The 22462-nt window shown below is 58.1% G+C and overlaps 3 protein-coding genes and 1 pseudogene across 9 annotated transcripts; 2 read left to right on the top strand and 2 right to left on the bottom strand.

Annotated features, from left to right (window-relative positions):
* The first annotated feature begins 154 nt into the window (after positions 1 to 154).
* LOC111150195 (Bet1 golgi vesicular membrane trafficking protein like) lies at positions 155 to 5206 on the top strand. Of its 6 annotated transcripts, none has more exons than XM_022507604.1 (4): positions 160 to 1138; positions 2282 to 2373; positions 2653 to 2709; positions 2855 to 3085. In XM_022507604.1, exons 1-4 carry the CDS (start codon positions 1051 to 1053, stop codon positions 3020 to 3022), a joined length of 405 nt encoding a protein of 134 aa, XP_022363312.1. In that variant the 5' UTR covers positions 160 to 1050; the 3' UTR covers positions 3023 to 3085. The 6 variants fall into 6 exon arrangements, with proteins under 6 accessions (XP_022363307.1, XP_022363308.1, XP_022363312.1 ...); XM_022507605.1 differs by lacking the exon at positions 160 to 1138 and adding an exon at positions 1147 to 1397; XM_022507600.1 differs by having other exon boundaries at positions 158 to 1138; positions 2653 to 5206.
* Positions 5207 to 6653: 1447 nt separating this feature from the next.
* LOC111150260 (outer dense fiber of sperm tails 3) lies at positions 6654 to 9712 on the bottom strand. 2 transcript variants are annotated; one of them, XM_022507694.1, is made up of 6 exons: positions 9604 to 9712; positions 9159 to 9359; positions 8631 to 8732; positions 8315 to 8436; positions 7386 to 7526; positions 6654 to 6743 (listed from the first exon to the last, which is right to left on the bottom strand). In XM_022507694.1, exons 1-6 carry the CDS (start codon positions 9710 to 9712, stop codon positions 6654 to 6656), a joined length of 765 nt encoding a protein of 254 aa, XP_022363402.1. The 2 variants fall into 2 exon arrangements, with proteins under 2 accessions (XP_022363402.1, XP_022363404.1); XM_022507696.1 differs by lacking the exon at positions 7386 to 7526.
* A 1584-nt stretch (positions 9713 to 11296) lies between these two features.
* On the bottom strand, positions 11297 to 12704 carry LOC111150239 (secretoglobin family 1C member 1). Its single transcript, XM_022507664.1, has 3 exons — positions 12564 to 12704; positions 11832 to 12031; positions 11297 to 11375 (listed from the first exon to the last, which is right to left on the bottom strand). Exons 1-3 carry the CDS (start codon positions 12616 to 12618, stop codon positions 11343 to 11345), a joined length of 288 nt encoding a protein of 95 aa, XP_022363372.1. The 5' UTR covers positions 12619 to 12704; the 3' UTR covers positions 11297 to 11342.
* A 3918-nt stretch (positions 12705 to 16622) lies between these two features.
* On the top strand, positions 16623 to 18858 carry LOC111149464 (annotated as a pseudogene).
* The last annotated feature ends 3604 nt before the right edge of the window (positions 18859 to 22462 follow it).

The following is a 22462-nucleotide window of genomic DNA, read 5'->3' as shown; positions in this document are numbered from 1 at the left end:
AGGGTTGCGCGCGGGGGACGCCGGGACTGGGTGCGCCGCGCGGCGCCGCGGGGCGGGGCGAGGGCCGCGGGCAGCGGAGGCGGGGACTGTGCGCGCCCTGCGGCGCCGCGGGGCGGGGCGAGGCGAGGGCCGCGGGCTCCTTAAGGTGGCGAGCTGGGTCAGCTGACTGGAGCTTGGTTTAGCCGGCGGGTCGGCGGGGTTTTCAAAGGTCTTACTGGGTGATTGTTAGCCTGGGGCCCAGTCGCCCCTGACCCTCCTAGGGACCCCTGCTTCTTGGGCCGGAGCTGCCCGCAGGCGAGGACCCTAGCCCGCCGCGCCGCCCTCCCGCGGCCCTCTTGATGCGCAGAGCCGAGGCGGGAAGGATTCTGCAGCCCCGGACCCCTCGGCGTGTTCAGCAGGGGCTGGAGGGCCTGCTGAGGGCCAGCTCGCTGCTTTCGCTGGGCTCGTGTCCCGAAAGGGAAGACGAGGGAACACGGACATCCGGGACTCGCGGTGGGCCGCAGAGGGGTCCGGGTCGAGTCCGCGCCATCTCTGCGGAGACCGGACGAAAAGAAGTGATCTGGGGGAAGGTCACTCAAAGCAAAAGGAGCGGCCGGTTCCAAGACGGGGATGGCCGCGGTGGGCGAGAGAAACACGTCCCTGCAGCTCCACGAAGGCGGAGAGTGCGAAGGGTCAGGGCGAAGGCAAAGCCTGACCGTGCGCCGCAGCGTCCCGTGTGTGCAGCCCAGACGCAGGGTGGCCTGGCCCGTGTCCTCTTCCGAAAGGCAGCGAGCTGGACGTCCCGGGGTCCGCGCGCTGTCGGGAGCGCTCCACGGCACGGCGCGTCGGCATGCACCGTGCAACAAGCCCCTGTGGGCCGTCGGCCCCGCGCCAGGCTCATTCCCGGTGCCGAGTGCGGAGGCGGGAAGCCCTGGCTCCTCCTGTCCTCGCACGCCCACCTCCCGTCTGGCTTCGTTTTCCTGCGGAACGCGTCACCCCTGCTCTTCGGCAGCGTTCGCTGGGGCCGGCACTGGTCTCCACCTAGTCCCACAAGCAGCGGCCGCAGCCTAGATGCGCACCGCAGCCTGGGCAGGGTCGAGCGCCCGCGGCGACCCCTTCCAGCCTCCCTCGCTGCGGAGAGGCCCGGGAGCGCTCGCGGGTAGGACGGAGCTCCGTCTTCCGCGCGATTGGCGGGTAGAGGTGTCTGTCCACGCCTCCACGCGGTCTTTGGCAGGGAAAGCACCCGCGGCCCGCCCCTCCCCAGACCGGACGTGGGCCGGACGCCGGCAGGAAGTCGGCGGCCCGAGCGGAAGCGGCGGGGTCGGAGGGTCCTGCCCGGACTTCGCCACGTCCGCGGGGGCCGTGGCCGCGCGGCTGACGCAGGCCGGGGCTGGGCGCGATGGCGGACTGGGCTCGTGGTGAGCGCTTCCGGTGCCCCGGAAGCTGGCGCTGGGAGAGGGGGCTTGGCGTCCCGAGATCTCCTGTTTTCACCCGGGAAGCGGGCCGCTGATGCCCGTGTCGCCGGGCCGCTGGGACTGCGCGGTTGGGCGAGCGCGGAGCGGTTTGTAGGGCGTCAGCGTCCGTTTCTGTGCGGTGCGCCCAGGGCGACTCGTGGGGCTGTGCCGCGGTCGGGTCCGGCCCGCCGAGGCGTCCGGGCCGCGGGGGAGGTGGTTCTGACCCCCTGAGGGGACAGGAATTCGGAATCCCCAGGCCTCGCACTAGTCCCGTGTCAGGTCTCCGCACGGACCGTGCTTCGGGTGCCACGGAGGGTGTGGGGTGCAGAGGCGCGCAGACCTCAGTGGACCTCAGCCCGTTCTTGGGTGTCGCGGAGCTCTCCTCCCCGTTGTTCCCCCTCGGTCGCTCGTCGGCTGCTCCGGAGCCAGCGCATAGGTCGTCCCTGCAGGGCCCCTTCTGCGGCGTCCCCCGGGGCCAGAGTTAGTCGTTTTTCGGAGGACGGGCCCCTGTAATTTGGTGACGTTCGTGGAGGGAGCGGACAGGTTCTGTCTCAGTCTCCGAAAGTGCTGGTAGGCCTGAAGCCTTTGGGGCACCTGCCCGTCGCGGCTTGGCTGTGTTCACAGGCGGTCTGCTCACACGGCAGGTGCCCACACGGTGAGGTCCCTGCGCCTGACCCTGGCTGAGGGTTGGACCTGCGTGACAGCCGGGAGCCCAGTCCCCTGAGACTTCCAGCTTGTCGGATAGAGCTGGAGTGAGCGCTCTGGGGCCACGAAGGGCTGATGGGCAGGGGTCCAGGGCCGGGCTCACAGGTAGACGTCCCCCCCACTCAGACTGTCCCTTCCCACAGCTCAGAGTCCTGCCGCTGTGGAGGAGATTCTAGACCGGGAGAATAAGCGGATGGCCGACAGCTTGGCGTCCAAGGTCACCAGGCTCAAATCGGTCAGTGGTGGTGCTGCCTCATCTCCACCTGGCACTCTGGAGTGGGGACCAGGGGGAGGGTCGAGGCTGGGAAGGGTTTCAGGTAGCTCCCATCTTCCTTGTCTCCTCCGTGGCAGCTCTCGTCTGTGAGGTCCAGGGGACAGCTGGATCTCCTGATCTCTGCTGGGGGCACTGTGCCCGGCAGAGTTGTTGGCAGGGTCTGCTGGTCTCCTGGGGGGTCAGGTGCCATCTGGTGTGCCTTCTCTGACCTGACTTTGCCCCCTCCTGTGTCCTGACCAGCTGGCCCTGGACATCGATAGGGATGCAGAAGACCAGAACCGGTACCTGGACAGCATGGTAAGGGTCTGCAGTGTGCGTGGGCATCGCGGTCAGCTCTGCCCCATGCTGCCTGCTGTGCCGGCCCCTGGTGTTGCTTGTGGCACCTGCGTGGCAGTCGTGGAGGCGCTGCCCCTGTGTGACCTTGCTGGGATTCCTCCCTCAGGACTCGGATTTCACAAGCATGACAGGCCTGCTCACGGGGAGCGTGAAGCGCTTTTCCACAATGGCGAGGTCTGGGCGAGACAACCGGAAGCTTCTGTGTGGTATGGCCGTGGGCCTCATCGTGGCCTTCTTCATCCTCTCCTATCTCCTGTCAAGGGCAAGGACTTGAGCCACGAGGAGCTGACTTCTGTGGGTGCCTGGTGTCCTAGGCTCAGAGGACCCACCTACAAAATAGTCCTTTGAAATGATGATCGTGGCTTGGGAATTTTCTTCCTGTGTGGCTGGAGTTCCCGGCTGCCTCTGACCTAGTGAGCTCATACTGGCTGGCCCCATGCCCGGAAGGGTCTCTCTCTCTTGCGGAAACCAGCGCCCACCCACCTGTGCTGCTGTGGGTGTGAGAGGGCAGAGTCAGGTGTGAGCAGAGCCTTTGGGAATCCGGGACACGGCTACCTGTGGCCAGCAGCCCTTCCCTTATCCCTTGGGGCTTTGACATCTTGGGGCCCTGCCCCATCCACATCTCTGGGTAAGGCCACGTCTGTTGCCTGAGGTGCTGACACAGGAAGGGGCGTTTGGCGGTGAAGTTGGAGCACCATCGCCTCAGCTCAGAGATGGCAACTACTGTTGGGGGCTAGACGTGGCAGCTCATCTGGGCTGCTGGGCAAGGGCAGGTCAGCCTCGGGGAAGGGCAGGGTGTTGTGGATGAAGAAGTGGACTGCGACCTTGACTGGAGGCACTGGGCTCTGATCCTTCTGGATCTCACAGTCTTGTATCAGTGGGCATAAAGTCCCGTTTTCTCAGGATTCACGGTCTGGCCAACACCAAAGATGGATTTGGGGAGACCAGACGTCTAGAAGCAGTTCCCTCTGGCATCTTGGAGTCAGGCAGGGTGTGTGTTGGGGGGAGGTGCTCTATGGGTCAAGACAGGAGGCTTCCCTACAAGGTCTCTCTCCATAGGATCTGCGGGTCACTTTGAGGGTCACGTGAGGCCCTTCGACAGTGAGCATCCCTTACTGAGGGAACTCTTAGTCCCTCCACCCAGCCTCTGCAGACTGCCCTCCATGCGTGCCTCTCCCTGGGCCCTCCCTGCCCGCTTGGCCAGCCCCATGTTCACACAGACAGAAGCACAGGCCCACCTGGGCCAGCAGCTTCCTACCCCGTGGTGAGGTGTCGGCACCCTCGTTGTGCATAAGCACACGTGAGAGGCGATTGGTCAGCTGTGCGTTCTTCTGTGTCCTTGTTGCCATCTCCTGCCTGCCTGGTCACTCCCCTGACTCCCAGAGGACTGTTGGCGCTGCCCCGCACTGCCCACTGTGCAGTCCCCTGTGTGACTCCCACACAGTGACCGCACCTCGGCTCCGGTCACCTCCCTTTCCCTGCCGCCGCTCCCTGCTCTCCCTTCTGCTCTTCCTGTCCCTTGTCCGTCCTGCAAGCCTGGCCTCTCCTCACATGGTCACCGTAGCTTCTTCTCCATTGTACCTGCTGGGCCACTCAGGCTCCCGGAGGAGGGGAGCCTACTTTCCTCCTGAGTGCTCTGTTCTGACTTGCCCAGGTCCCTCCGGGTGCTAGTTCTCATGCGGGGAGGTTAGCTTACCTGCCTCCTTGTCTGGGGGGCTTTGCTGTTTCCCCTGACACCTTGACATTCCTTCTCAGGCCCCCATGGTCCTGCCTCCCTCCCCAGTCCTCACGCACTGCGGCTTTGAGTTAGCGATCTCATGTTAAGGCTTGCCACGGGGGCATGTCCTCTGGTTGACCACCAAGCGTACTAGGCCTTTGTAGTGTCTCCATTTGCACCCACACTCTGCGTCCCCGCCCAGGCCTGTGCTGCGGACCTCTTCCTGATGACGTAGCTCAGCTGTGGGAGCTGTACCACGCTATGGGTTCGATGCGGGCTAGATTAGATTTTGTGTTTTGGGTAGTCTTGACGGGTGCTTTCTGCTGTCTCCCTGACACCTCAGGCTGCTGTGTTCTCTCCTAAAGCCCCATCTGCCTCCCCACCCCCACTTCCACGGCTCTTTGTGGCCCTTCCAGCTATTTCGGGGTCTGGGTTTTAGTTCCTTTCTGGTTTTCCTTTTCGTTTCTCATTCTGATTGTACTGGGATGGATTCCACGATGGATGTGTGGCAGCTCTGCCGTGGCCTGTGTGGCCTGTGCGGCCTTCCGCCCTCCTGCCCCTTCTGCGGCGCTCGCGCTACTGCTGTGCAGTCTGCTGACGTTGGTCCCTGAAGCCACTGAAAGAAAGAGGATCTCAGGGCCCAGTCTATGCCAAGTGAGGACCCACTGCCAGGCTCTATCCCACAATTCAAGGACAAGACTTTTAACCATAGAAACTTGGAATAAATAGCTTCGTGATGAAGTAAACAGTCTTTTGGTGTCCTCATTTTCTTGGGTGCTTGAGAGTTTCATCTGGAGCCGACCCTGGTCCACAGACTGGCAATGGACGCTGGTGGTCTGGACCCCACATCCTGCCCTCTCTGGTTCTACCTGTCCCTGCTCCGGTCCTCACGTGTCCCTCCCACCCCCACCTCAGGTGGGTGGTCACAGGCTTGTCACTTTCTCTGCCGAGTTTGTGTAACTCACCCCAAGGGTTAAATGAATAAATGTGAGGAGCTCAGAACACAGCCTCATGTGGGGAGGGGCAGCAGAGTGAGGGGTGAGGAGCAGCAGCCATACTGTGCTTCGTTCCACTACGGCTGGTGGGCTCGCAGGGATGACAGGCGGCCGCCCTGCGGTCTTCACAGTGACCTTTCCGCAGGGCTGTGGTGAAGTCCACGCTCCAGTGCTCAAGGCCTGGCCTTGCACTCCGGGTAGCCTCTGGAGATGCCTGGCTTTGGCCTCACTCAGATACCCCCTTCCCGGCCCACATCCTTGTGCTTCCTGTGTTGCCTTTGCTCTCAGCATCGCCTGAAACCTTAGTCACAAGTACAGTAATTCGTGTCTTACAGTTAGTGTGGTTGGCATTCAAGACGGGCATGGTGGGGATGGCCCTCTGCCTAGAACATTAAGGCCTGGGCTGCAGGCGGATGCTGGGGCTGTTGTCCTCTGAAGGCTTGCTCAGGTGCCTGCAGGCTGAGGGCGGCGTGCTGGCTGCCTGGATGCCGCCGTGGCCTCACCGAGTGCGGAGCGCGCACCCCCACCACAGCGGCTGGTGCTGGATGGAGCAAAGGGAAGGGGCTGCCTCTGCTCCACAGAGGGGCTGTCTCCTTTGTAGGTCCCACAGCCTAGCCTCGGGACCTACAGCACTGCTTCCTTGAGGGTGGGCACAGATTCTAGTCTAGATTCAAGGGGCGGGGCACAGAGCTCACAGGGGAGGGTCTGTCACGCAGGGAGCAGGCCGCACGGAAGGAGACAGGTGCTGGTGTGACCATCCTCGGAGTGTAGGACGAGATGTGAAGTGCAGGGCCTGTGGCAGAACTAGAAGGGCAGGTGTGGCACGGGGTCCAAGGTCCCAAGCCCCCCTCTCTGCTCAGACCCCAGTCCCTGGAAGCCAGGAGAGGACCCAGCCACTGAGGCAGGAGCCCCTTTTCTGGGAAAGCTTGATTCTACAGCCAAGACCAGTTCGTCACTAATGCAATCTGTGATTTATTAAATATCTGGGCACAGCGGGAAACAAGATAAGCAAATGGGAAAGCATAGAAAAAGTAACTGGTCACGACTGTCCAAACGAGCTCTGCCCTGCAGGCCGCAGCCCACCTGGTGGAGGCCGCCGCGCGAGCCTGCACCCAGAGGCCACACCCAGGGCGTCTCCAGCGGTGGCTGTGCTGTGCAGAGGCTCTGGGCAGCCAGCTAGGGTGGGCCCGGGGCTATTCCACATCCACCACCAGTGGTGTCATGTAGTCGGAATGTTTGATGCCGAAGGTGACGACAGGGGCGCAGGGCTTGGTCACTGTCACCTGGGAGAGGAGAGGCTGTGAGAAGAGTTGGCATTCCTGCCCCGCCTGACAGACTCCGCCGTCCCGGGGCTTGAGCTGCTGGCAGTAGCTTCACTGTCCCTCCTGAGCCTGGGCCAAGGTGACCGGCAGCAAGTCCACACCGCCAGGTTTAAACACAGAGGCTGGTCCATGGTGAGTGCCCCTGCTTTCTGGGGAGGCAGGACCTGACCCTGGGGCAGTGGTGTGCCCCGGATGCCTAGCGTGCCAGGCTGGCACGTGCCAGGCTGGCCACTGGGACCCCCATGGGCCCTTCCCTGCCACAACCACTCTGGGTGTGCTCCCCAGCTACTCAAGTCCTCTTGCCTGTGCCCCGCCAGGCTGTACCCCTACAAACCCCCCCACCCTGGGGTTGTGCCCCCAGTAACCCAACCATTCTGGCCTGTGGTCCCTGCTCCCCAGGCTGTGCCCCCACCCCTCTGGGTCGTGTTCTTCCTGGACCTTCTCAGGACTGTGGGCTCCTGGTCCCCAGGCTGTGCCCCCCTCCCGGGCGGTGCCCCTACAACCCCTCCCCACCGGGTTGTGACCACTGCCGTCCCCACTCCCTCCTCACTGTGACCCCCCCCACCCCTCACCCCACCCCTCCGGGCCCTGTTCTTCCTGGACCTTCTCAGGGCTGTGAGCTCCCGGTCCCGGCTTGAGGGTCTTGTCCCCTGGGGCCTCCGCTCGGGCTGCCATGGTGTACTGTGGAGCCTTGGGCTTCGTCACCTGCACGTCCGTCTGGCGGTAGGCTGCAGGACCTGGGGTCTAGGAGGTGAAAGAGGCTCAGAGAGCCTCAGCCTGCCCGGGCATGCTACTCCTGGCGGGGGGAGGGGGGTGTGTGCCAGCATCGGGCCATGGGCTTCACGCTTGAGCCACTGTATGTCTGTGTGTCAGGGGTCCCTGTTGTCTCCACAGAATAGTCATCCTGTGGGGATGACCTCTTCTGTGTGGGACGTGGCCCTTCCACGGCAGCCTCGCTCTGGAAAAGATAACCCTGTGTGTGCCAGTCCCAGGCTGGTCGCTTTGGTGTGTGCCAGAGAGGCCCCTTTCCAGCTGGGACTCTGTCCTGTGGTACTTGATGGCCATGGGATGGGTGGGCAAGGTCAGCAGTGCTGGGATGCCACCTTGGCCTTCTCCCCAGGCTCCTCAGGCTCCCGGACACATGCCCACCCCAGGGCCTTTGCACTGGCTATTTCTGCAGCTGGAGCCCTCCTCCCCCAAAATGTCTCACAGCTTTTCTTCTTCCCGTCTTCCTGCCTGCTGCTTTATCAAAGGCTGCTCCTTGTCCTCCCTGCAGCAAAGGCCACTCCCCTGCTCAACCCTCCTCAGCACTATCAGTGTCTGTACCCCTGTCCACTGTCTGCCTCTCCTCACCCCTAGACTGGAACCTGGGGTGTGTGGGGGTGGGGGTGCGACAGGGTGGTGCCAGGCATGTGGCAGGGCCCAGAGGATGAAGAGCTGACCAGCTTCAGTCTGGTGGGATCTGGGGGACGGGGCCAGCGGGGCCACCCCTGGGGAATGAACTGTGCTGTGCCCTGGCAGGGGACCCTTGCCTTGTGCAGGTCGTCACTGAAGCTGCCCAGCCTGCTGCGGCCCTTGATGGAGAAGGAGGGCTGGGAGGCCTTGCCGACAGTGTGGGGCCCCATCACCACAGGCAGCATGTAGGCGGCCGGGCCTGCGGGGTGAGTGGGCATTGAGTCTCCGGCTGGACAGAAGCCAGCATCCAGACTCTCCACTGGCTCCTTCCCTGGGGCCTTTCACCTCCAGGAGAGCAGCCATCAGGCTGCCCTGTCCCCGTTCCCCCACCCCCCGCGCCCCTGCCAGCGTCCCCAGCCCAGCTGGATGTTGGCTGCCAGGGCTGCTGCACACCTGGGGTGCTGTCCACTCGAAAGGTCTTGGTCCGGGCGGAAATGGAGTGGCTGGGTGCTGAGTCAAACACGTGCTTGCTAGATTTCTCTGGAAAGTAGTCACCTGGCTCGGGAAAGGAGTGGAGGGTGTGCTGGGAGGGAAAGGACCATGCAGACGGGCTGCGGATCCGGCCCAGGAAGTCCCCCAACACTGCAGGTGCAGGGCTTCCCAGCCCCCGTACAGATGGTGCCTGAGGTTGGTCAGGGATGTCCGGGGCTGCAGGGATCAGGGGACAGCTGCGGCTTTGGAGGCAAAAGGGCAGGCTCTATTGTGGGCCTGGTGCCGGGACTCAGGCCAAGAAAAGCTCGGGTCGGAATTGGGCTAGAGGGTCCCTTATGCTGCCTCGGGCCTACTGGTGTCCCTTGTGAGGCAGATGAGGGGCTAGGAGGCCCAGGACGCCTGTGTTCCCTTACTGCCCTGCCGTTAACAGGACACACAGTGGCCGTTGGCAGAGTTGGGCAGGGCTGCGGGGGCCCCAGAGTCCCTTACCAGGGCCAGGGGTCGTGATGGTCTTGGTGCGATAGCGCCCCAGGATGGAGTAGGCGGGGCCGAGGTCCTTGCCCGTCCTCAGTATCTTGGGGTTCACACTGTAGCGGGGACCTGGGGAGCAGTTCTCTGCCAGGAGCATGGGGGCCCCCCGGAAACTGTAGGCTGGTGCACGCAGCTTGGTGGGCGTGTGCCTCACAAATCCTGTGGGACAGGGGCTCTGAGCAGCCTGGAACCAGACACCATCCTTGTCCCCACCCTATTGGCCCCAGAGGGGTTCATGGGCTGAGAGCCAGGGATGAGCCCTCAGCCCCACCCCACACACCCACCCCTCAGACCTCCCAGACCGTCCCTACACTCTCCCCGGACCTGCACCAGCCTCATTCCAGGCGCTTCCCAGATCCCCCCAAATCCTCCCCAGACCCATTCCAGGCTCCCAGGCACTGACCTGTGGTGGGTGGAATCAGGTACTTGGGCCCTGGGCTGCTGTAGAGGGCCATGATGGGCCCCCGGGGGCGATGGGGCCTCCAGGTGCCCACCCATACTTCCTCTGCCATGGCTGGCTCTGTCCATGGAGGGGAGGGTGACCAGGTGCTGGGAAGACCTGACTCCTAACCCCATCCCTGCTTTGTCCCCACTGATGGACAGAATTTCAGGCCACAGTCTCCTCAGTGAGGTCTTGAGCTGGGCCCAGACTTACAGAACTTCTGCTTCGAGTGGGGGGCCTTCTGTACCCCCACCAACCCCTGAGAGGAGGAGCGCCAGGCCCTTGTGTACATGCCCAGAAGGACTGTCTCTTCCAGCCCTCGCAGACCACCCCTCCCTGGTTCTAAGGGGCTCTGGGCAGGTTCCTCCTACTCAGAGGACTCTGGGCACTGCTGGGCAAGGAGCGGTAGGCAAAGGTGGGAAGTTCCTGGGTGAGGCTGTGCCATGGGGGGCAGGCGGCTCCAGAAGGGTCCTCACCTCTTTGGCCCAGGAGCTGCTCTCAGAGCAGCCTATGGACCAGGCCTCCTCAGAAGCAGTCCTGTCACTCTGGCCTCAGTGCCAGGGAGTTCCCGAGAAAGGGACATGCAGAGGAAGGCCTCTACCTCTTTCTCTTCTCCCTGGGGGGCTTGGAGAATTGGGGAGGGGTCCTAGCCCCAAGCTCTAGAATGTGGCTCTGTGGGATGGTGGGTTCTAGATCACCATTTGTGTGATGGAGACAATGGCCTCTGCCCAGGGAACCCCCACCCTCACCAGGCATGGTTCAGGTTGGGACTTTGCTCCACTCCTCCTTTGTGATGGGAGGGGCAGAGGTTTGGAGGACAGGAAAAGGGACAGCAAGATTCTGTATTGGACATGGAGGTCACGGGGCCCAGAACTGAAGCGGCGGGGGAGTGAAAGTTGTGAGGGGCAGAGAAGAACCTAGTGAGCCCGGCCCCCAGTGAGGACCACTGATCCGGGGGAGGGGAACTGAGACACAGGACGTCTCCAGCAGTCGGGATCCTGGGATCCAAGGTGAGTGTAGGGTTGGTGCTGGCTGGGGCATCGGGGTGGGGAGCTGCTGCTCTCCCTCCCACGCCCCTGCTGGCTGTGCCCGCCCCTCGGAGCATGGCTGCCCTCAGGAGCAGATACGCTTTCTTCTTGACTTTGTCCAAGTTCCTCTTGGGGTTGCGGCTCTGGTCTGCAGGTAGACTCTTTTCTTGGGTGACCTGAGCGAGACGCTTTCAACCCCTGACCTGTGGCTTTGTGCATTTGTGTCTTGGAATGATAGCCTTCAGATGCAGAGCAGCCCCGCAGGGCCTCCCAGTCCCGACCACGTTCTCTGCCTGGGGCCCTTTGCCCCTCCTGCGCCCTGCATCCCACCGCTGCCTCTGTAGGCCTTCCTGTGTCCTGTGTCCACCCACCCGCCTGTCTGTCTGTCTCTGCTTCGTCCGCACGGGTGTCTGGTGGGTCTGCCCTCTGCGTGGGGCTACTTGTACCTGCACGCTCTGTGGGTGCAACCCTGTGTGTGTGAATTTCCGTGTGCGTGTAGTTGTGTCCCTGATTGTGGGGAGAGACAGGAGCCCGGAGCGGAGCTGCAGGACACTTTATTGACTGCACAGTATTAGGGTAAATTCACACATGGGGAAGTGGTAGTGGGACGGCGTGGCCTTGGCTGCTTGTGTAGCTGGTCCTGTGGCTGCCTGGAGCTGTTACTGGGCTCTGCTAGGCCTCATCTTCACTGCCCAGCACTTGCACCTGGAAGACAGACAGGTGTGGGCTGACAGGGCTGGGGGTCCTGTCCTCGGTGAGCAATAACCAGAAAGTGCCATCTCCACTGGGCAGGCAGACCCAGGTCAGCCCCTGGGGGACAGTAGCCTCTGGCCCATTTCAGCCAGTCCTCTCCTACCTCTCCTAGCCGCTGGGGAAGTGGTGCATGCACCTGCGTGGGTGTGTGTGTGCACTTGTGTGCAGGTGTGCCCATGCATGCGTGTATGTGTAGGGGAGGCTGAGGGGCTCTGTGGGGAGTGAGGTCTGGGACGTCCACTCCCACCTACTGCGGCCGGTCAGGGTGTCTGTAGGCGCGTTCGGCTGCATTGGGGGATAATCAGGAGCCATGGCATTTGGCGGAGGGCCAGTAGGGTGGGGCCGTGGGTCCTGCTGGGGCTGTGGGCATTTAGGGACCTGGGTGCCCCCGCCCCCCAGCCCCGGTACCAGCAGCTTGACCAGCTCCGCCTTGTGCATGGGCTGGAGGTCGTCTATGCAGGACTTGAGCTCAGTCAGGGCGGCCTTGGCGTCTGCATTGACGTTGTACTTGCTCAGGGGCCCCTCGTAGAGCTCCTCGGGGGACCCCACCAGCAGCGTTTGCAGGAAGTCCATGAAAAACTCACTGCTGTCCTCCCCGGTGGCCAGCCCTGTGTGGTGAGGGAGGGATGGCACCAGGACAGGAGGTTGCCTTCCCGCCCACGACCCCAGACTTCCCAGAACTCCAGCCTCTGGCCTCTAGACCTTCCACATCCCTCCTCACCTCCCCCAGATCTTCCTCCGTGACAGCCCCCACCCCTACCTGCCCACGGACCCCTCCTCTGCTTCCTCCCTCCACTCTGGGTTCTCCGGAGTCTCTAGGGAAGGACTCCAGCCCCTCACGCAGCTGGGACTTCCCCTCCACGTGGGGTTGGCTGACCTGGGGCTTGGAGTGTGGGGGTCAGGCTGGGCTGGGTTGGTGACGATAGGGCTGGGGGAGAGGTTGGAGCTGGGCTGTGCGGGGCTGGGCTCGGCAGGGGCATCAGGGTCGCTGCCCACATCCGTGTTCTGTGATGGAAACTGATAGGGCCCCTGCCGAGGCTGTCGCCCTCCCTGCGAGGGACCTGGTGCCTGGGTTTTCAGCTGCCTAGGCCCCCCTCCATCCCCCAAACAGGGGCCCTGCTGACAGAATCACAGACTCACCCCAGGAGCAGAGCAGGACGAGGGCCGCCAGCAGGAGGGTGCTGCTCCCCTTCATGGCAGACAGCGGTCCCTTGGCAGCTGCCTCGGCCGGCTTTATGCCGCACCTGGGCTGGAGGCGGGACAAGCTCCCCGTCAACACCTGGGCAGCCGGGGGGCGTGTCCTCACCCCGCTCCCCGGGTGTCAGCAGTGGAAGGCTGGGGGCACTGTGGGAGGGGGATGTCAAGTCAGTGGGGGACAGGAGGGGCCAGGACGCCGCAGGCCTCTGGTCATGCCTGCTTTGTGGCTGAGAGTGGTGGGGTCTGGGGTTGGGCTCAGGTCTTTCTTTTGTGGGTCCCTCCTCTGCTTAACATGCCTGAGGGTCTCCCCTGGGCCAGGGGCGGGGGCTTCCTGGGCCTGTGGATCTGGGTGGTGGGAGATGGGCCAGGGCCGCAGGAAGCTCAGGTGGACAGTAAGGTCCAGTGGGAGGAGGTGGGCCTCCGAGAGACTGAGGGGCCAAGAGCCAGACCAGCCTGGGGCCTGGTGGGAGTATCCCACCACTGTGGGGGGCGGGGAGGGGGCCGCATACTGAGACATAGCCTCCTTCTGCAGCAAGGCCAGCCCTGGGAGCCTAGGATGGGGGGGGGTGGTGCTTAGATGTTAGAATGGAGCTTCGGGCCTGAGATGTCTAGGTCCCCAGCCAGACCTGCCCAGGAGCCGCCATTCCCGTCTGGGACTCTGGCCCTCTCATGTCCCCTGCTGCCACCTGGTGGCTGATGGCGTCCTCGGGTGCCCGAGAGGACTCAGGGTGGTTTAGCCCTTGAGGGGCTCCTCATTCAGCATCTGGGGATGGTTTCCACCTTCCCCAAAGTGCTCTGGCTTGATTACTCTGGTGTGTGTGCCACGCTTGGTCACCCTGTCCCTCACTCGTCTCTAGCTGGGCCTAAGTCTGTCACAGACCACAGCCCTTGTCCTGTTGACAAGGTGTATTCTGAATCCTCTTGGCTGCTGTGGAGTAAGACCCAGCGATGATAATCTACTTATACACAGATTCCAGGAGTATGGGGCAGAGCACGTGTACTGAGGTCACCCGTAACAGCCATGTGGCCGCATTGGTGAGACTGTGCTCGAGGCCACGTGGAGCCCAGGGATCACGGATTCTGGCCTGGCCATGGCCTCACCTTTGCTCTGATGGACCCATCACCTTCTTCATTTAATTTCATTAGATTATTGAAGTACAATCGACCCAAGATGTTACATTAGGGTAAGGGTTATAGCTTAGTGACTCCACAGCTCTGGGCATTACTCTGCCCTCCCCACAAGAAGCATAGCCCCTGTCTGTCCCGAACAAAGTTCCTACCATGCCACTGACTATTCCCTCTGCCAGGCCTGTCTCCCCCCCCCCCCCCCCACCCTGTATTGGTCTCTGGCTGCCTGTTGTCTCACCGGGCAGATGTCTAGCGATGCCAGCCCCCGGGCTTCAGCGTCTCCCAGAAGCAGTGTTCCTGGGGGTATGGCCTGGACCTCAGCTGGTCTGAATCCCTGCAGGTGATTCCGACAGTCAGGGCTGGCTCTAATGGAGACCAGCCTGCCCAGCTCTTCTCCTTCTCTGTTTTCCTACCAAGTCTCCAGAGCGTCGTCCCTCCCGGAGGTGGACTGGGTGCCCCCTTAGCTTTTTTTGGGTTGTGGTTGTTGTTCTTCTCCACACCACAGCCCCTGAAAGCGGAAGCTGCTGGTGGTTGCCCTGCAGCCCTTGTTGGGCTGCCCGAGACACACCCTCTAGCCACCTCCCAGCCCAGGAGGATGGAGAGCAGGCCTCCTCCGCTGATGACTTCGATTACCAGCGGTGGGGACTTTGCTTGCACATCTCCAGTCCATCACCCCTCAGCATTTATTCATGCTGGAACACGACCCCACTTCAAGCAAACACAGCAGAACACAGGCGTCCCCTTGACACTGGTGACGGAGGCCTCCCTTTGGCTCCGCAGACTCTCAGCACGCCCCTGTATCTTGCTCAGTGCCCTGGGAGGCTCCCACCTGCTGTTTTCTGGTTCAGTTTGGCTGACCATGGGGACCAACATGTTCAGCATCCATTAACTTTTCAGGGATGGATCTGTATTTGATCAAAAATCATACTCAAAACATTCTACTCCCAAAGCCCACATTCTGTGGGTTCATAAGGTGTTTGGTACAATTTTCACAGATGTGCAAATACCAAGACAGTTTTTGTTAATTATGGTATTCGTCTTCACGATCCGCAGAGCCCCAGTTCTTTCAGTGTTTGAAAGATGGCTTGTGCCTCACAACCTTCTGTGTCCTAGTGAGGCTAAGTGGCCTCCTGTTCCTGCACAGAAACGTTAAGCCCATTACATATTGAAGGTGTCAGGCAATTTGTCGGACCGATTCATGGAGTCAGTGAGCTGGGGGAGACAAGAGGAGCTCCTCTGTGGCCAGATGTTCTCGGCTGGACCCCTCCCCTCATGGCCATCGTATCCGAAATTCCGTCGGCATCTGCTCACGATGAGCCCCGTACGATGCACGACAGAGAGCATGATCCTGAGTCCAACACATGCACTGGTGTGCAAGCCCCAGGCTCACTGCCCCTCCAAGCACACCGCTTGGTCAGCTGACGTCCCTCAGGAAGGGCATGGCCACCGCGGAAAGCAGGCTGTTGGCTGAGGTCCTGGTGCCGGCTTGACACTCTGGATGCTCGGAGCCCTGTTCTCACTGTGGCTGTGCTCTCAGGACACACAACCCCAAACCTGGTCTCCAGACTCTGCCGGTTGGCAGTATAGCTGTGCATGGTTTCACAGGATTCAGAGCTTACAGTTTTGCTGGCAATGAGGCTGAAAAGAAATTTCTTATTTTGCATCATCACTATATGCGAATCACACATATGCACGTCACCTACAACTGGATCCATCAGGTTTTGGTGAAAAATATTCTAGTAGTTGCACTAGTTCTGAGTCGGACTTGCGTTTCGTGTGCAGGCAGTGGGTCTGGAAAGCTGTGCCGGGCGAGGCCGTTTCTCTGTGGCAGACACGGCCAGTATTTTCAAGCGGTGACTTTGGTGCTCCAAGCCCGTGACACCGCCTTCTGTGACATTAGCGGCTGCTTGTGCTTGTTTGGGCTCAGCTAACTCAAGTGCCATTTGGTCAAAAGCCTGTGAAGTGTTTAAGTTCATATATGTGGCATATTGAAAATCTGGCTCTGTTGGCTTCTAAGCTCAGCACCCTTTCTTTCAAGCCATTTATCTGGTTTTGGAACGATTATGTTTCCTACGTAAAAGCTGCCGGAGTTCTGGTCGTTCCTGCTCTCAGCCGCCAGGCTTCCACTGCAAACGGCACACGGGAGTTGCAGCCTGTGCCGTTGACTAAAACGGGGCCAAGGAAACAGAGTGTTCTTCCAAGCTCAAAGAACACGAACTCTGTCTTCATTTCCTTGTCGTAACAGTGTTTACTGATAATCCTGCCCCCTCCGGGAGAGTAGCGCCTCCTCTTAACAGTGGAAATTTCGGGCAAGGGTGCTTTCCTGAGTCAGCGTTAAGCTATGAATTAAGAAACGGAGGGCACCTGGATGGCCTCTTCAGTGTCTGCCTTCGGCTCCGCTTGGGTCATGATCCCGGGGGCCTGGGAGTTAGCCCCATGTCGGGCTCCCTGCTCTGCGAGGGGTTGGCTCCTCCCTCTGCCTCTGTGCTCTTTCACTCTCTCTCTCTCAAATAAGTACAACCTTAAAAAAAAAAAAAGAAAGAACAGATTAGGTCAGGGTTAGGGTTAGGAATTAGGGTTAGGGTTTGTGTTCATGGGGGCAGTGAACATGCCTTGGCTAAGGTTTTCCTTCAAAATCCTCCTGCTCCAGCTCCATCTCAGTCTTCCAAACGGCAGGGTTTCCTTCTGTGTCACTGGCTGAAATCTTCCGGTGTTGGTCAGCGTTCCCCAAGCCCCTGTTTTTCAGACCTAGGCTTTGGGTGTGGGTAGTACCAGAGCCATGACTAGGGTTAGGGTTGGGGCCCAGGAGCTTTGTGGGTCTTACCTGCTGGCAGTGTGGAGACCTTCCCAGAGCGCTGATTTGGGGGGAGGGTTATGGTGAGGGTGAGGGTTAGGATTTGTGTTTGGGGGCGCTGAATTTGTGTGGAAGGGTTAGGGTCTGGGTGCCAAGAGCTGGGAGTGTAGGGACCTGAGGGCCTGGGGCGGTGGGGTGGGGGTGCGGAGGGGTTGGGGACCTGTGTGCGAAGCCAGGGGCAGTGTAGTCGGGGACCTTAGGGGCCAGGGGCGGGGCGTGGGGACGGTCGCCTGGGTCGGTGGACATGCAGAGTCATGGCCCCTCTGTGCTTCTAGAACCAGGCAGCCTGAGTCAGAGTGGGCAAGGGGAATAAGCCTGTGACCTACAAGGAGGCCCACACACAGCACCACATCGCCCACCGCAAGGGCTGGCTCTCGCTTTACACAGGTGTGGGGTCATGGTGCTGGGGGCCTGTGGATGGAGTTCTTGGTCGTGGCTGTCACACGGACACCAGGTAAACACGTGCGCGAGGCCTGATCCAACTCCGGCTTGTTCAGAGGGCTTCATGCTCAGATTTCATAGTCCCACATCACTGTGGGACCAAGCAGTCACCCTGCACACGCCTTCCCCACCGAGGGCGCTGCCTTCTTGTTTCCGCTCCTGCTGTAAACAGGTGTTCTTTCGAGCACCTTTTTGAGGTCCATTAGTGCCCACGTTTGCAGTTTCAGGCTTTCTGTCGGTGGCTTCACTGCTTTAAAATAGCCCTAATGCTGATGTGTGAGGCACAAGAAAGGTGTGACCTACACTGGGGAGCAAATACGGGTGTCAATAAGCTTCCTTCAGGCATGAGTTCTAATGCTGTGGGCAGAGAGTTGAGGGTTAAGCGTCGTATATAGTAAACAAGGGGTCTTAAAGCAAAAACATGCGGGAAACAAGGTTACGTATTGATGTGACTCAAACCAGGGCATGCAGAAACCTAACCCCGTAGATCCTCTAGGAGCGAGGGTTCATTGCTCATTGCTCATGCTGACTCCATAGAACATAACTACTGGGACTAATGAGGATCGCTGTGATTTGTTCAGTATGAGGCTTCTCAGCTTGGGTGTTTTGAGATCCATCTGTCTAGAAAACTTAAAATACAGATTCCTGTCCCCCACCCTTTCCAGGTTCTGGCTCTAAGGTCTGGGGCTGGGTATGGAGACTCTTCATGCATATGCTATGAGGTGTAGGGGTTTCAGGATCTGGGGATCTGGGGATGGGTGACGAGGTCTGGGGATGGGTGTGGAGACTCTTCACACATACTGAACTTTTGAGGTGTAGGAATTTCAGGATCTACTTTGAGAATCCCCTGGTCGAGGCTATGGCCCTGGCTGGTGAGAGAGCTCCTGTCCCCAGTCTCAGAAGTAGCTGGTGGCCTCATCTCTCTGGGCCAAGGGGTGGCCAGTGCTTCTATAAATGGTCCAGAAAGAGTGGAAAAGGTCTAGACAGGAAAGGATCATCTGAGTTTCATGCCCTGCTAAGGCCTCCATCTTCCCTTTGGTAAAACCAGGATAACTGATAATACCTATTTCACAGGCTTTGTTTGTGAATGTAATGAAATAATGTACTTTGAACTTGCAAGTGTTTTTCTTTTCATTCCACTTGTAGAAGAGAGAAGAAGCCAGGCTGGGGGTGACAGGCCTTGGATGTTCCCGCTGGAGTTTGTGCTGGGTCTTCAAGGTGCCCTTCTCCTTTCAGGTAACCTGGGTTGGGAGGACCATGCTTCAGAGCAAAGAGTGGAGGACGTTTTCCTCCAGAAGTTCATGCTGTGCACTTTCCCAGGGTGTCTGGCCGACCAGCTGGTCCTAAAGCGCCAGGCTAACCAGCTGGAGATCTGTGCCCTGGTCCTGGGCAGCTGCCTGCACACAAATTCTACTTCCTGGTGGGCTACAGTGAGACTCTGCTGTCCCCACTTTTACAAATGTCCCATCCGTCTGCACCTCCAGACTGTGCCTTCCAAGGCCTTGTGTAAGTACATCTAAGACAGTCACCTTGTCTGCATCAGGCTCTAGCCTGCGAAGGACAGAGGCATGTGGGAGAGGAGTGAAGCAGAGACGGGGAAATACATCTCCTCACTGTCTTGAGGATTCCTTTCCGAAGCTGCTATTGAATAAATGGACCTTCCGTGTTGTCTTGTCCCTTGGTTTGTCTTTCCTCCTTAGAGAAGAGCGCTAGAGCAGGGTTCCTTCGAGGGTCTCCAGGGCTCTGCAAAAGGCCGCCCGTTGTTTGAGGCTTGGGTAATAGCTACGGTGCGGAGTCGCTTGTCACTTCACCAGGAACTTTACCTGGAGCTCTTTGTTTTCTCTCAAAGTGGAAAAATCCATTTTTGGTGATTATAAAATAACCAACAACAATTTTTTTAAAATTTGAAAAATTGTAGCCTCCATTCATGCTGTAAAATTCTTAACCAACTATCAATAAACCAACTCTTCCTTACCTTGTAAGGGTCTATTCCGCCAGAGCGGCCCCACCCAGGTTGAACTGCCATTTTGTTGTAAAACTTAAATTGACTCTGCACCCTCCCCCCCCCCCCCCCCCCCCCCGCCCCGGGGGCACTTATTTAAAACTAAGTCCCAGAAACCAGTCCCAGGTAACAAAGTCCAAATACAAGGGTGGGTCAGGCCAGGTGGAGGTATTCAATCAGTGGAGGTGCATACTGTCTCCCTAGCTACCAAGGAGTATGGGCCCCGCCCTTTGGGCACCTTTTGGGCGCCAATTCTGAACTAGGTGATAGGCAGGTTCAAATGTCTACTAGGGTAAATTGTAATTCAGTTGGTCGCCTAGCATGACTGTGTAGCTTTCTGTGTGTGTTACAATCTCATTGGCCACCTGCGTGTGGCCAGGCCCAACCACATGGCCTTTGCTCTATAAAAGTTAGTCTGAAAAGCAGAGAGGGGTTGCCCTCTCTGTAAGGGGGGGCCCCGGCTGGTCTGTTTGATGGTTGGTCTGATTCTTGATGCTTGGCACAAAATAAAGCTTTGCTCGACTTTCGCTTTGTATCAGTCTCGCTCCTTTAATCATGGACCCATTATTGGGGGACCCATTTTTGGGGGACCCAACAACCTTGAAAGGAATTTAAACAGTATGGACATGTGTCCAGTCAGCCATGAAACTTTCTTGTCATTCTTGCACGAGAGAACTGTGAGCGGTTCATTTCCAGATGCACTTTTCCCTCCCGAAACACCTTTATGGATACTCATTGCTTATTAAACAGGCTTCATTTCATTTGAGCACCTGCTGTGTGCTACACGTTCTTCGGAGGGCTTGGAATCCACCCACGTACAAAACATTCTGTTCCGAGATCCCTGCCTTCATGACACTTGTGTCCTTGTGGAGGTGGGCAGGGAGGGTCAGGCAGCGCTGAGGACTCCAGGCAGGTGAGGGAGGTAGACCCACAGCTCTGGGCGGGAGAGCGTTTCAGGAGGTGCCGCAAAAGCTTCGCATGGTGCTGGGCGGTGGGGCAGGGGCTGCTGATCAACTTCGCTGTGACACTGACCTTGGCCCTCACCCTGAGCACGACCCTGTTACACTTAACCTCAACCTCACACACCCTAATCCCAACCCNGTACCCCTGGGGATAAAAATATATTATATGTTTATAAAAAATAAAATAAAAAAAAATAAATAAAGAAAGAAAGAAAGAAGAAAAAAAAAACCATTTATTTATTTGAGAGCGAGAGAGAAAGCACACACAAGCCAGGGTGGGGGCAGGAAGGAAGAGAGAGAATCTTGAGCAGACTCCATGCTGAGCATAGAGACTGACATGGGGCTTGATTCCAGGACCCTAAGGTCATGACCTGAGCTGATCTCAGGAGTCGGCCGTCCAACCGAATGAGCCACCCAGGCACCTCTTTCCCTTTAAATGTTTTAAAAAAATATTTTAGTGGTTTCCTTCCTTAGAACTTGCAATATATATTTTAAACTAAGCCTGCATTTAAATAAAACGATACTCTGTGGCATGTGGTGGAGGTACCTTATAGCAGAGTATTCCATCCTTAGTGGCATTGCTGTCCTGCATTTTACAGATGCTGTAATCACCCAATTTATTGCTATTACTAGCACTATAAATAAGCAGTAGGTTAATTAACACCAAGAAATAAAAGATTATTTTATCTTCATTTAATTTCTTCACTGATATTCTTCATGACTATCCCATGAAGGACAGAGCCGTGTGGGACAGTCGTGAAGCAGATTTGGGGAAATACATGCCCTCACTGTCCAGATTCCTTACCAAACTGCTGTTGAAGAAATGGACCTTCCGTGTTGTCTCGCCTCTTGGTTTTTCTTTCCTCCTTAGGAAGCTAGAGCAGGGTTTCTTTGAGGGTGCTCCAGGGCTCTGCAAAGGCTGCCAGTTCTTTGAGGCTATGGTGGTAGCTACAGTGCAGAGTCTCTTGTCAGTTTACCAGGAACTTTACCTGGAGCTCTTTGTTTTCTCTCAAAGTGGAAAAATCCATTTTTGGTTATTATGTTGGGTCCCCAATATTGGGTCCCCCAATAATGGGTCCATGATTAAAAGAGCAAGACTGATAAAAGTGAAAGTCAAGCAAAGCTTTATTTCACGCCAAGCATCAAGAATCAAACCGACCATCAAACAGACCGGTCGGGGCCGCCCCTTACAGAAAGGATGACCCCTCTCTGTTTCACAGGCTAACTTTTATGGAGCAAAGGCCATGTGGTTGGGCCTGGCCACACACAGGTGGCCAATGAAATTGTAACACACAGAGAAAGCTGCACAGTCCTGCTAGGTCACACATAAGTGACCAATTGAATTACAATTTACCCTAGTAGACAGTTGAACCAGCCTATCACCTTGTTCAGAATTGGCACCCAAACGGTGCCCAAAGGGCGGGGCCCACACTCCTTGGTAGCTAGGGAGACAGTATGCGCCCCCACTGATTGGATACCTCCACCGGGCCTGACCCACCCTTGTATTTGGGCTTGTTTACCTGGGACTGGTTTCCGGGACTTGTTTCTAAGTAAGTTCCCTTGTGGGGGGGCAGGGTCAATTTAAGTTTTACAACAAAATGGCAGTTCAACCGGGGTGGGGTTGCTCTGGCTGAATAGGCCCTTACAATCATAAAATAATCAACATTAATTTTTAAAAATTTGAAAAACTGTAGCCATCATTCATGCTGTGAAATTCTTAAGCAATTATCAATAAACCAATTCTTCCTTACCTTGAAAGGAATTTAAACAGTATGGACATGTGTCCAGTCAGCCATGAAACTTTCTTGTCATTCTTGCACGAGAGAACTGTGAGCGGTTCATTTCCAGATGCACTTTTCCCTCCAGAAATGCCTTTATGGACACTCATCGCTTATTAAACAGGCTTCAGTTGGGCACCTGCTGTGTGCTACACGTTCTTCGGAGGGCTTGGAATCCATCCACGTACAAAACATTCTGTTCCGAGATCCCTGCCTTCATGACACTTGTGTCCCTGTGGAGGTGGGCAGGGAGGGTCAGGCAGTGCTGAGGACTCCAGGCAGGTGAGGGAGGTAGACCCACAGCTCTGGGTGGGAGAGCGTTTCAGGAGGTGCCGCAAAAGCTTCGCATGGTGCTGGGCGGTGGGGCAGGGGCTGCTGATCAACTTCGCTGTGACACTGACCTTGGCCCTCACCCTGAGCATGACCCTGTTACACTTAACCTCAACCTCACACACCCTAATCCCAACCCTGACCTTGACCCTGACCTTGACTCAGTCCTTCATCCTGTAAAGACTTGCTCAATGTTTTCAGATCATTTTATAGATTATTAAAAGTGTGACTTTGTTGGATTTTTAAAAAAACAAACCGATTATTTTAAACTGTTAATAGTATGTTTTTAAAATTTTCAGAGCTGGCAAGCAGATGAAGGCCCAGGGGGCTGGAAAAAGGCTATTCTT

Source organism: Enhydra lutris, unplaced genomic scaffold (genome assembly GCF_002288905.1).
Source record: "Enhydra lutris kenyoni isolate GAN:26980312 unplaced genomic scaffold, ASM228890v2 scaffoldscaffold22, whole genome shotgun sequence".
NCBI lineage: Eukaryota > Metazoa > Chordata > Mammalia > Carnivora > Mustelidae > Enhydra > Enhydra lutris.
The sequence above is the reverse complement of the archived record's forward strand: the minus strand, read 5'-3'. Positions and strand labels throughout refer to the sequence as shown.

Bases quoted from the DNA above. Each gene is read 5' to 3' on its own strand.
- LOC111150195 (XM_022507599.1), top strand. From the start codon at position 339: ATGCGCAGAGCCGAGGCGGGAAGGATTCTGCAGCCCCGGACCCCTCGG. The intron at 1,139-2,281 runs GTAGGACGGAGC...CCCTTCCCACAG, and splicing joins AGGCCCGGGAGCGCTCGCGG to CTCAGAGTCCTGCCGCTGTG.
- LOC111150260 (XM_022507694.1), bottom strand. From the start codon at position 9,712: ATGGCAGAGGAAGTATGGGTGGGCACCTGGAGGCCCCATCGCCCCCGG. The intron at 9,360-9,603 runs GTCAGTGCCTGG...CCTGTCCCACAG, and splicing joins CCTGATTCCACCCACCACAG to GATTTGTGAGGCACACGCCC. The intron at 8,733-9,158 runs GTAAGGGACTCT...TTCCCGAGCCAG, and splicing joins CATCACGACCCCTGGCCCTG to GTGACTACTTTCCAGAGAAA.
- LOC111150239 (XM_022507664.1), bottom strand. From the start codon at position 12,618: ATGAAGGGGAGCAGCACCCTCCTGCTGGCGGCCCTCGTCCTGCTCTGC. The intron at 12,032-12,563 runs GTGAGTCTGTGA...CTCACCACACAG, and splicing joins CGTCCTGCTCTGCTCCTGGG to GGCTGGCCACCGGGGAGGAC. The intron at 11,376-11,831 runs GTACCGGGGCTG...TCTGTCTTCCAG, and splicing joins CGGAGCTGGTCAAGCTGCTG to GTGCAAGTGCTGGGCAGTGA.